This window comes from Panicum virgatum, chromosome 3K, assembly GCF_016808335.1.
Source record: "Panicum virgatum strain AP13 chromosome 3K, P.virgatum_v5, whole genome shotgun sequence".
Lineage (NCBI taxonomy): Eukaryota > Viridiplantae > Streptophyta > Magnoliopsida > Poales > Poaceae > Panicum > Panicum virgatum.
Window position 1 is genome coordinate 10,060,513 of NC_053138.1, and position 12,307 is coordinate 10,072,819.

General features: G+C 42.9%; 2 protein-coding genes across 2 annotated transcripts; both read left to right on the forward strand.

Annotated features, from left to right (window-relative positions):
* Nucleotides 1-692: 692 nt before the first annotated feature.
* Nucleotides 693-9,682, forward strand: LOC120697459 (phenylalanine--tRNA ligase beta subunit, cytoplasmic-like). The gene is made up of 19 exons (XM_039980702.1): nt 693-853; nt 951-1,006; nt 1,106-1,209; nt 2,124-2,253; nt 2,599-2,714; nt 2,808-2,874; nt 4,264-4,305; nt 4,439-4,480; nt 4,662-4,738; nt 5,083-5,209; nt 5,310-5,477; nt 5,726-5,851; nt 5,948-6,058; nt 6,140-6,274; nt 6,723-6,797; nt 8,494-8,601; nt 8,688-8,774; nt 8,843-8,929; nt 9,252-9,682. Exons 1-19 carry the CDS (start codon nt 796-798, stop codon nt 9,318-9,320), a joined length of 1,785 nt encoding a protein of 594 aa, XP_039836636.1. The 5' UTR covers nt 693-795; the 3' UTR covers nt 9,321-9,682.
* A 712-nt stretch (nt 9,683-10,394) lies between these two features.
* LOC120700581 (translocator protein homolog) lies at nt 10,395-11,966 on the forward strand. The gene is made up of 2 exons (XM_039984833.1): nt 10,395-10,418; nt 11,048-11,966. Exons 1-2 carry the CDS (start codon nt 10,395-10,397, stop codon nt 11,735-11,737), a joined length of 714 nt encoding a protein of 237 aa, XP_039840767.1. The 3' UTR covers nt 11,738-11,966.
* Nucleotides 11,967-12,307: the final 341 nt, after the last annotated feature.

Below are 12,307 nucleotides of genomic sequence, written 5' to 3' on the forward strand. Positions count from 1 at the left end.
AAGAAGACAAGAGATGGCTTCAGTGCATTACGTGTTCTGAGGACGACTTCCCTATAATTAAAAAGATGCCTGATGATCTGTTCATGTTTCCTTCTGATGGTCTCAAATGGAGGATGCAGAGTTGATGATGGATGGTAGCAGCAGAGACGTTATCTGTGACGACTCACACGGTACGTCATGTGGTAGCTAGGGATCTTGATCTTGAAGGTCAGGCTGTATAGATCCTAGATTTTTGAAAGCTGTGAGTCCAGAACAGAAGCTCACGGGCTCGTCTTTCTTTCACTTACATGCGAGCACAATGGCATGGTGGGTAACAGGTAAGTATATGTGCCGTAATCTGTCAGAAGTTAGGGGACAGTGGATTATGGGACTTTGACAGTCTAGGGTGGGCTATAGTGCTACGAAAAAAAAATCTGGATTATTGGACCCCGTACTTCACATTTCATAGAAACTCCTTTTCATTTTTTTTGAGGGAATAAAAACTCCTTTTCAAACAACATAGAACATGGCCGGCAAGAGCAGCAGATTGGCACTGGGCCTATCCATTGTGTGCTAACACTCCCAAACCCAATCCAGCGGGTCCAAAATCCGGCCCATCGTGTTGCTTCCAACTGACTGCTGCCGTGCCGGGCTCTTCCTGGGCCAATAGCTTTTCGGGCCCGCGTTCTCCCCCCAAACCCATCAAGGTCGCTCATCCCAAATTCCTCCGGCGTCGTCGCTCCCGACTCAGTACTAGGTTTTCCTGCTGCCGCCGCCTCCCCGACCGCTGCCACAGCTGCTCCTGCTGCCGCCGCGATGCCGACGGTGAGCGTCGGCCGCGACCGGCTCTTCGCCGCCCTCGGCCGGACCTACAGTAAGCTTCACTTCTCTCGCTCTGCTCCCCCCCCCACCCCCCGACTCTCCCCGCCGCGGGAACTCGTGACCAGTGGCGTGGCTTCCCGGTGCTGCAGCGCAGGAGGAGTTCGAGGCGCTCTGCTTCGAGTTCGGCATCGAGCTCGACGACGTGGTCAGCATCCCCCTCCGCCGCCGTCTCCCTCTCCGTCCACCATGCTGGTGATTTGGTGTCTGAATTTTTGGGGGGTTTTGGGTGTGTGCGTGCGTGCAGACGACGGAGAAGGCTATTATCAGGAAGGAGAAACACCTCGAGGATGATGGCGAGGTGGAGGGCGACGACGAGGTCATCTACAAGATAGAGGTCGCCGCCAACAGGTCAGCGGGTTTTGTTTTGGGTCAACGGAACCGATGCCACCGGGTATCCAGGGAAGGAAAACCCGGGGAAAAGTCGGAACATGAAAATGTCGAGCAATTACACCATCGTGCACCAGTTGAATATGGGCAATACGCACCAGTTGAATATGGGCAATACGGTTTCGAGACACAAAAAATCAACTAAGAATCTGTAGCAGAGAAGCTAAACCACCCCCTTGTGATAGATTTTGCCTGTTGAATGGTTGGTTGCTATGGTTGTAGTGGGATATACATGGGTATAGACGTATAGTTCTATTTCTGTTATATTGTCGGTTGTGCCCTCCCTGTGCCCCTCATCACACTGTGAATGATCACGCCTGCGATGCATGGTGTATTTGAAAGTAACCATCAACTATGTACTAGACAGTGTACCTAACTACGCGAAATGAAGGCAAATAGAACAAGCCTGAAAGCTGTTTTGCTGTATTTGGTTGTAAGCAGGCATCTAAACCATATTTGATTTTATGCTCTGATCACTAGTAGGCTGGTAACTAATTTATGCATATTTGGTTTTTTCTCTATTTCTGCTGATTCGTTATTTCTTTGACTGAAGACATCTAGTCCAAGAAGCTTAACATTCTATAAGGACGTCCACATTGCATAAAGTTGAGTTGAATTCAAAATAGTTGAACTTCATTAGAGCACATCACATTCAGCTTGCCAGTCCTCTATGTTGCATGGATGGAAATTTCAACTTGTGAAGATTTATTGGTTGTAGAAATGCACAGAATGTGTCTTGTCTGGCTTGTTGATTTGCCTCACTTATACTTCATTTCATGGACTGTTACCTCACCTGGTGGATGAGTTTTTAGTCTCAAAGCACACGTTGAGATCTCATGCTTCATGCGATTAACATTCATCGCCAATATATGCAGATACGATTTGCTATGTCTTGAAGGATTAGCAAGAGCTCTTCGTGTTTTCACTGGGACTGAAGCAAGCCCTGTATTCCGAGTTTCTTCCATCCCTCGTGGTTCAATGCTTCAGATGCATGTTAAACCACAGGTAATAGCTAGGCAGGCCAAGCCCCTACATGTTCTTTGGATAGTGTATTCCAAATAATATCCTAGAAAAAAAGGAAGATAGTTAATATAGAATTCTTCACTTTTCTATTTCTAAGTAGTGCATATGTGTAGGTTTTAGAGCAGAATGAATAACAGAGTAATGCTGTCGTAATCTTCAATGCTCTCGAACCAGTAAATTCTTTTTCGATTTTTTTTGGATATGTAATGAGTAATGACATGTTTTAGAGTAATGACATCATATTCTCGAAGTGGTAATTGATTATGTCCTTATTTTCTTCTATCTGGTAAAGTAAATCCATGATTTGCTGCTATTTGTTTTTTTCAGACTTCACAAATTAGACCACACGTAGTTTGTGCTGTCCTAAGAGGGGTTACTTTCAATGAAGCAAGATACAACAGCTTCATAGACCTTCAAGACAAACTCCACCAAAATATATGCCGGTATAGCTTGCTTTTGACTTTCCATTGTATTAAGATCTAGATTGCACTCAATTCAATAATCTGTTAACTCGACTACGCTATGATGGAAACCAGGAAGAGAACTCTGGTTGCCATTGGTACCCATGATTTGGATACTCTGGTAGCTCCCTTCTCTTATGAGGTAAAATTACCACACTGCTCTGAATCTTTGGTATCATCTTATTGATACTCACACTGTTCCTATCTGTATGTGTTCAATGGTCTGTTTGCTCATGCAATTTTTCCTCTTTTGAGGGCACAAATGTTTATTTTTCATGGTATGTGCTTGCATTGGAACTAACATCAATTACTTTTAGATCTTAACATGGAAAGATAGTCGTTTTGGTGCCTGTCCGGTTGATTTTATTCAGTCTCCATTGAGCTGTAGTTCTTAGGAGTCTTCAGCTTTTAGGCCCCAGAAGCTACCTTCCACTGGTTTCAAGACTTATTTCTGGTAAAATTAGGTTTATAAAGTCATTGGAAGATTAAAGTTAGTTAACCTTGTTGCCTTCGGCATATTTTAGAGTAAATTTTAGACTATAAAATTGGGTTTGTAAAGTCATTGGAAGACCCTTCTTTTTTATGCTAGTCACACTGAACATGATATGACATGTTAAGGTTTCACAAAAGGCTACCTTAGTCAAATTGTATTTTGTGTTTGTTGGGAGGGATGTCCCCTCGGGAAGTTGATGAATGATAGTCTCCCAGTGGATTTGGTTAGAGTGGGGCTTGATGAAGCTTTATGACCATAAAATCGGGGTTTAAAGTTGTCCCCCCCCCCGAATTTTACTCAAATGGTTGTTAAGGCTTCAAGTCCATCTTCTCATATAATCCAAACTTGGAGGAAGTTTAAGCACTACTCCCTCTGCTTTCAAGTATATATTGCTCAGAATGCATGTCAAACCTTAAAAATTTTGACCACTTATAAAATAGAAATTATTAACAGGTTTTTATTTTTTATTTTTGTGAGGTACCAACAAGTTTTTCTGCCTTGTTCGGCTGGCAGCTTCAGCCAGCCAGCAACTGTGTTTTTCTCTCACGCCAAATCAGCCCAGCCACCAGCCAGCCATCCAGCAGTGTTTTCCTCTCACGCCAGATCAGCCCAGCCACCAGCCACCAGCCAGCCCGAACGAGGCGTTCATATATGAATTATAACAAATTATAGTTTTGATACCTTTTGACTTTATCTATTTCAAAAAGTAACGACCCAATGTTGTATGTTTGAGTCTTGGAGATTGTCATTTATATAAAAAAGTATGATGTTGCATCTAGCATGGAGGAGCCTTAACCTACAGGCTTATAAGCTGAATAATTTAATTTTATATTGATTCAATATTTTGGTGGAGAAGATAGATTTTCTGAGGAATTGCTTAACTAATGATATTTCATACCATGTATATATGAGCAAGCATCTTCAAGATAACCTTTTTCATTGTTGACTAAAGATATACAATGATGCCATTTGGCTACGTAAATACCCTGTTGGTTTCACTTCTTTATATCTGAAATTTGTTTTTTTTGTTGCCCCCAGGCTCTACCACCACATGGAATCAACTTTGTCCCGTTAAAGCAGGTAAAAATAATTCATTAAATTCGATGAGGTGTTGTTTTACTGTTATACTTTGTGTTCAGTTAATCACCATTTTAGTAAGTTGCTGAGAAGGCAGCATTTTTGAACTCATTTTTCTAATTGTTGTTTTATTCAGGAGGAAAGCTTCAGAGCTGATAAACTGATGGAATTCTATAAAGTAAGTACCTATATCGGAGTGTTTATTGTGCCGTTGTACACTAAATATTGCCATGTATCAAGTATGCCAACCATTAAATTTCAAAGTTTAATGGTTATATCATAGGTTCTGACTTATGATATTCTGTTTGGTGCTATTTGCCGATATATATTTGTTATTGACATTGTGTGCTTTCTGGCAGTCAGACATGAAACTGAAGAAGTTTTTGCATATAATTGAGAACTCTCCAGTGTATCCAGTTATCTATGATAGCAACAGGTAAAACAATGACATGCTCTTGTCATTTCTTTTCTCGAAATCTTTTATGGCAAGGCTTATGATCATGTCAAAAAAGATTAATAATTACTAGAGAGGAGAACAATAATAACTCGAAAGAATCTGTTGGCACATTGACTATTTAACAATTCTTGAAATTTATATATCTAGCTAAACTTTAAAACCAATGGTTCGTTTTGAGGGAAAACTGTTCTATTAATCATATTCATTTTTGTTAAGGAAGTAGCCCGTGTTTAGTCCATAGTGCCATGCTTTATTTAATGTTTATGATGTAGAAACTGTTTATACTGGTGTTTATGCTCAGATGACGTTGCAATACTTTGCAGAACTGTATTATCGTTACCTCCTATCATCAATGGTGCACATTCAGCTATCACCCTTGCAACAAGAAATGTCTTTATTGAATGTACAGCTACTGACCTTACCAAAGCAAAGATTGTTCTGAATACAATGGTGAGTGATGTTATGCTGCACTTTAGCTGGGGAACATGTACTTGAATTTAAATGAAGTTTAAGCTTATTGTACTGAGGCATTTGTTGCTTATATTTCTAGGTTACCATGTTCTCTGAGTATTGTGAGAATAAATTTGAAGTGGAACCAGTTGAAGTGGTACATCATGATGGCAGCAAAACTGTTTACCCTGATCTTTCATGTTACAAAATGGAGGCTCCATTATCTGACATTCTTGGGCCTATCGGCATCTCCCTGGATGAGAAACAGGTACTAATAAGTTCCTGAAAGATTTCGCAAGGACATGTTCATATCTGGATTAATAACTGAATAATCTGTTTGTCTCAATATCTCTCATATACTTAAACATCTTTCATTCCAAATTGCATTATCCGTATCTAGAACTAGGGTGAATCAATGCTTATTTATGATGTGATATTTTCTTCTATGCTCTGATTTGAAGTTTGTTCGAGCATGGAAATGGAGCAAAAGATTCATCTGTGTATATGAAACTGTAGGTTGTTTGTCTTTTAAACAAAATGCAACTGCAAGCTGAAAGTCACTCATTGAAGGGCGAGCATCGGATTTCAGTATCTGTTCCTCCAACAAGAAGTGATATTCTGCATGCTCGTGATTTGGTGGAGGTTATAATCTGCTATTCTCTAGCTATTCTATCAAATGTTTTTGTAGGTTTTTGTTCATGGTTATTGAGATAACATTTTGGTCCAATTTCTACAAAGGATGTTGCTATAGCTTATGGATACAACAATGTGCCAAAATCAAAGCCAAAGTGTATGACAATAGGAGGAAGGCAACCATTAAACCGGTTCTCCGATAAAATTCGTGCCGAGGTGCACCTCGTTGTCGTATTTCACTCCAGTTCCATTATCTGTTCAACAATTGGTCTTTACTGAGAGAACATTTCTGGGCAGGTTGCAAGAGCTGGCTATATGGAGGTTCTCACATTTACCTTGTCTTCACATGAAGAAAACTTTGACATGTTGAACAGAACAGATGACAAAAGTAAAGCAGTTATTATCGCAAACCCTCGTACTTCTGAATTTGAGGTAAATTCAGCTTCCCTCCTGCCGAATGCAGCCGTCATTTGGCTCTCCTGTGTGTTCTCAATTGCCTATATTCGAAGAACAGTACTGTTTGGTTGATTAATGCTTCCTTTGTTGCAAAACATAAAAAACAAGTTAATTCATGAACTAATTTCTAGGATAGCTATTGTTGCTGCAGTTGTATTTACTGATGCATCTTGGTAGTGTTCTGCCATTCTACTACTTTTAGATGCAATTAGTTGTACATTCTTGTAATCCTATAACTTTTGACTGTTTTTGCTTACCTGACTTCACAGCCTTATCTTTTCATTTTCATGCTGCGTGTTCTGCACGGGCAATTCTTGCTATCCATATCTGTTTTGCAAATGAAATTTACATTGTTCTACAATGTTATTTGTTTTGTACGTTTATTATGTTTGCCATAATCTTTGTTTTACTTGTTACCTTGCAGGTTGTAAGAACTAGTCTGATGTCGTGTTTATTGAAAACACTGAAACATAATATAGACCATCCAAGACCCATAAAGGTACTTTTTGAAACAAGCAACATTTATGTCTTCTCGGTGTCAGTATCGAATGTTGTGTCACACTTCAAAATTTTAACTAAGAAGAAACAGAAAAAAGTAACTTTTCTGTTGCTGTCAGTAGTGTTGTTTGTTGGAACTATCCTCTTCTTATCCTAGTTATTAGGAGCGGACCGGACCGCCGGTCGGACCGAAAAAACCGTGAACCAGACACTACAGCGGTCCGGTTCACTTAAAAGACCGTCTGTGCAATCGAACCGGTAAAAATCGGTTGAACCGGCTGGTTTTTTATAGAACCGGTGAACTGGGCGGTTCCATGCGAACCGGAGTGTTTTTTGATTTGGACCAAAGTTACCCCTCTATCCATTCTATGTAACCTTATCCATCTAAGGGTATATACGGAAGAATGACATTGTCTCACATTCGGCAGAACATGGGTGGGGAAAATTTTCAGTTTTTCATTTTTCCTTGCCACGGCGGCGCATCTAGCTAGAGCTAGACTGTGGAGGTGAGCAGGGCCGGCGGCGCATCCGGAGGCGAGCAGGCCGGCCGCTCCACCTTGCCGTCTCTCCCTGGCTCCCTGCTGCTATTCGCCAGCTCGCCCGCTGAGCGGCCCCTCCGTCTCTCCATCTCGCCGGCTGGTCGTCCCCTGCAGCCCGGCCCCTGCGGGCGGCGCCGTAGCGACCTGTGCCGCTAGCGTGCATGGCTGCGGGCTGCGCAAGTGCACCCCTGGTGGCCGGCGATTGGTGACTGGCGTGCCCCTGCAATGCAAATCTGTGCCCGCCTGGTGCCTGCCTGTCTTCTACATCGAGCAGACGAGCTGCAGAGAGCAGACATGGCTAACGCCTAACGGTTAGCAACTAAGAATACAAATTAGATTTGTATAAGTGTATAGTGTTCATACTTGACTGATTTGAAGACTCAAACTTGGTTGTAAGTTGCAGCTCAGATTGTTGTTGGAAACAATAGATTTGGAGTCACTAAGTTAGAGCTTATTAGGCTACTGAATACTTATAATTTTTCATCGTAGATTGTACTGTTGGCTTGGCCATGTTGCTTGCTTCTGCACAAATTCAATTTATATTCGTGATCCATATGTTGAACTTAGAATGCTATATAATTATGTTATCTATGAGCTTATTTTCCTATGCTCTACTATTAGTTACTTGTATATAGTACCGGTTCATAGTATCTGAGGCCGGTTCAGTTCAACGGTTCAAAACTTTTGAACCGGCGGTTCAACCGGTTCGTAACGGTTGAACCAATGAACCATTAAACTGACGTCCTTACCGGTTCAATGACCGGTCCGGTCCTAATAACTATGCTTCTTATTAGCTTGACAAATCAACACATTTTAGCTTCTAACTTTCACATGTGCATCCAGAATTTCTAATCCAAAATGTGTTTGATGATTGCACCCTGAATTCTGATTGCATGTAGATTGGCAACGTAAGATTTATGTACTAGTCATCATAAAATACATGTAATCTCTTTCCGTTTTAAACAACATATTATTTAGAATATTACCATGTAAAATGCCATATTGGAGACCATGTCAATATCTGGGATCAGAGAGTTTAGTTGATCAATTCATAATCAATTATAAGTGGAGAGCTTTCAGATAACTCCGAGTATTGGATATGAACAAATTATTACTGCTGCCACGGTTTTGATATTTTTAAAATGGTTACTGTTATAGATTTTTGAAGTTGGTGATGTAGTGACGTTGGACCCGTCACGCGATGTTGGTGCATCTAATAATCGGCGGCTTGCAGCTTTGTACTGCAATAGGGTTTCTGGATTTGAGGTATGTGCATAAGAAAAGCAAAACTGTTTAAACATGTATTCACATAGCTTCTGTGTTGGCCTAGTCTAACTTCAATAAATTTTCAGGAAATTATGGGATTGGTGGATAGTATCGTCAAAATTGTCAGAGCTCCGCATGTCAAGTTTGGCGAGAAGTACTATGTTCCTACAGATGTAAGAATATAACTTATTTAAACTGTTTTGTATTTTGCAGTCGACAATTGTACTGATAATTTTTCTAGGAACCTGAGTTCTTCCCAAAAAGACAATGTAAAATTGTTACAAGTGATGGCAAGCAGGTTGGCTACTTAGGAATTGTCCATGCTGAGGTACTTCTGTCTCAATCTTGATAAATTAAAGTATAAAGTGATAACTTGGGCTGTTTTTGCCCCCCCAGTAGTTTAGCTATCATATGACTGAGTTTCTGAGGATGAAATGGAGTTTCACATTTGAATTATATGTGTTACTATGATTCCATATGTGACCTACAATAAATAATACTGTCAGAAATAAGAGCTTTTAAATGCGAATTATTTTCTCTTTGAGAATATTAAAGTGGTGACATGAATAAACGTTTATCAATATATTTGCCAAATTTGGTGTCATTCTATGATTCTTTGAGTGCTTAGTCATATTCCGTGTTTCCTGCAGGTGCTAAGGAAATTCGGCATTCCGGATCCCTGCACATTTGTCGAGATGGACATCGAAGCCCTGTTGTAGTGCCAGCAACAGTAAACAAAGGAAAACCTGAAGCTGGTACCTGCCACCAAGTTGGTTTTGTTCAGTAATAGCATGCATTGGGGTACCACCAAGAAGTAGATGATAGATGACCCGAGCTGCAATTTTGTGATGAGGTTGACACCTGCATATGTTTTTATTGTGGGAAAGAGAATACAAGAATATCAAACAGCCCCCCCTGTAATATTCAGGGATTGTTTTTCACCATGTTTCCATTGTAATACCTCATTTCCTATCCCTGCGTTCATTAAAAGTGTGTCTGGTTTGCTTTTGTTGACAAATTGAAAAGTGATTTCTGATCAGCTCGTACGATCTCGATGAGATTACCATGATGTTCGGCCTTATATTCTCCTTATTGATAATCATGGGACTAGGTGTTGTCGTTAATATGGTCTTTCGGGTTGTGATTATGTGAACGGCTATTCAATTGTGTTTAAATAAGATGTAAACATGTATATACTGTTTTGTCATATGATGTAGTATGCCATCATGTGCTTTGCTCACCTGCTAAACCACTTGTAATCATCATTCCATTTCTATGATTAGACGGCTTACAGTGTGTTCAATATTTTCGTGTGACGTTATAAAAATGTTCAATTGTTTGCACTCCAACATGTCTAAAGACATCGTTAAACAATTTACAAATCAAATCTAACATTTTGGAAAATAGTTCAACATTTTATCCGTCAATTGTCAACATTAACTGTGAACTGAAAATTTGTAGAAAGCATGATTGTGATGTTAGCAGGTAGCAATATTCACATCTACCAAAACGCCAGGTAGGAATTTTCAAACCTACCTGTATTTTCAAGTCTAGCAGGCTAGCTATGCAAATTTTTGCAGTGAGGAAAATCGCATGGCTAGAATTTTCAACAAAACATTTTAGGAATATAAGATGCCAACTAGGACCTTGATGGTCTACCTAGTGAACATATCAACTACTGATTTTCTTTCATCTGTCCTGGCTGAACACCTTACTCGAGGTTCTCAATGACACGCTGAAGTGCCCCAGATCAGCGAGAAGAAAATCAAGATCACTTGCTTGTAGTCCATGGAATGGAGAGCGTTGTTTCTGGCCTGGTTACTTTCAAGCAGCAGCAAACCTTGCAGCCATTCAGTTTGGAGATAATGAATGGAATCTGTAGCAAGACAATCTTTACCGTTACTCATAGTATTACCTTCTGCGTCATACTTCTCCTGCCCAGGAGCTTAGAAGATGATATTTCTTCCAACTCTTGTTTTAGATATGAAGCTGAGAAAAAGCTGACTCCGCCACCTCCAATCTGGTTCTGAGCTGGTTATTCTCATCATGAGCGGCAGCTAGATCTTCATCAGCAGTAGCGTACTCCGGATTCCAGCCACGAGTCCAGTCATTGCTCCCCTGTGGTGAACTCCTTTCTCTGTTGGAAATCGCTTGTCTTACGGTTAGAAATCGCGCGCTATTCCCGGCGACGGAGGTGGACGACGCGACGGATCAACACGCTTGTGTTTTTCTTTTGGCGTTTAACTATAGGCCGGCCATCTCCGTTCCTATACACATTATACAAGTCAGGTGTCATCGTCCTAGTCACCTCGAGCTCCAGAAGCTCCGTCTCACTCCTCAGCCCAGTCACCTGGCATGGAGCACCATTGTTTACAGGCCCCCCTCTGACACGTGCCGCCTCCCCGCCACACGTGTCCACACGCGAGCAGGCCTCGCACGTATTTAGAACGCGTCTCGCGATAGCTCGCATCTCAGAGACACGATCGCCGCGCCCGCAGACCGAGCAACAAAATCAGCCGCCCGGAAACATAGCAGCCTCTCTCCGGATCGCATCAGATCAGCCATGGCGGCCAACGCCGCGCAAGAAGGCCTGACCCACCGCGTCGCCGCCAGGGACGACGACAGGGCCGCGGTGGCCGGCGGCGCTAGCCGGGACCCGGGCTCGAGGAAGCCGGGCGCGGGCAGGCGCGGCCTCCGGTCGCTCGCCGCCGCGGTGTCCCTCTCCGCCGCGCTCACCGCGCTGTCCTTCTTCGGCGCCTCCTCCTCCTCCTCCTCGGCGCCCGGCAAGGCGGCGCCGGCGACGACGGTGGCGATCGTGCGGGCCGGGTCGGTGGCGGCGGAGGCGGTGCTGGCGCTGGCGGCGTGGATGGCGTGGGCGGAGGGCGGCCTGCACGCGCGCCCGGCCGCCACGCTGCTCCCCTACGCGGCGCGGCTGGCGTGCGCCCTGGCGTGGGCGCCGCTCGTGCTGGGACACGGCGCGGCGCGCGCGGGCCTCGCGTGCTGCGCGGGCATGGCCGCCGGCGCCGTGGCGTGCGCGCGCGGGTTCGGCGCCGTGAACCCCGTCGCCGGGGACCTCGCCAAGCCCGCCGTCGCCTGGGCCGTGCTCCTCGCCGTCGTCAACTACAAGATGCTCTGAGCCGGCTCCTCCGTTCTGCCTCCAACTCGAACTCGATCTCTTCTCTCGTGTGTGCTGTTCATGTTCCACCATGTGCAGGCCTCTCTCTCTCTCTCTCTGAGTGCACAGTATTTTGTTGTGTGGACACGTTTGTATACTCAATACTGTATGACTTGCCGTCTTTGCGCTGCTACATAGGAGTATGTACTGGTGTGTTACGTATCCTCTGTTCCTTGGTGTAGGCTTTGCATTTCGGTTGCATGCCTGTGGCTGTGTTTGGTTTCGTTCTAGAAGTCGGTTTCGTTTTAGAAGTCAGAATTAGGGATGTCAAACAAAAGACTTCGAAATCCCTGTGTTAAAAATCCTACCGAATTTGGAGGATGTTTACTATAGTATCACTGTAATTATATAGTATCACTGTAATTATAGTTTATAAAACTAACTTCGAAACCCCTGTGTTAAAAATCCTACCGAATTTAGAGGATGGTTACTATAGTATCACTGTAATTACAGTTTATAAAACTAACTTCGAAACCCCTGCGTTAAAAATCCTACCGAATTTAGAGGATGGTTAATATAGTATCACTGTAG

Excerpts from the sequence above, each read along its gene's own strand:
- LOC120700581 (XM_039984833.1), top strand. The coding sequence starts at position 10,395 with ATGGAGAGCGTTGTTTCTGGCCTG. Across the intron at positions 10,419-11,047 it reads AGAGCGTTGTTTCTGGCCTG|AACGCGTCTCGCGATAGCTC; the intron begins GTTACTTTCAAG and ends GCACGTATTTAG.
- LOC120697459 (XM_039980702.1), top strand. The coding sequence starts at position 796 with ATGCCGACGGTGAGCGTCGGCCGCGACCGGCTCTTCGCCGCCCTCGGC. Across the intron at positions 6,059-6,139 it reads CCGATAAAATTCGTGCCGAG|GTTGCAAGAGCTGGCTATAT; the intron begins GTGCACCTCGTT and ends ATTTCTGGGCAG. Across the intron at positions 6,798-8,493 it reads ACCATCCAAGACCCATAAAG|ATTTTTGAAGTTGGTGATGT; the intron begins GTACTTTTTGAA and ends TTACTGTTATAG.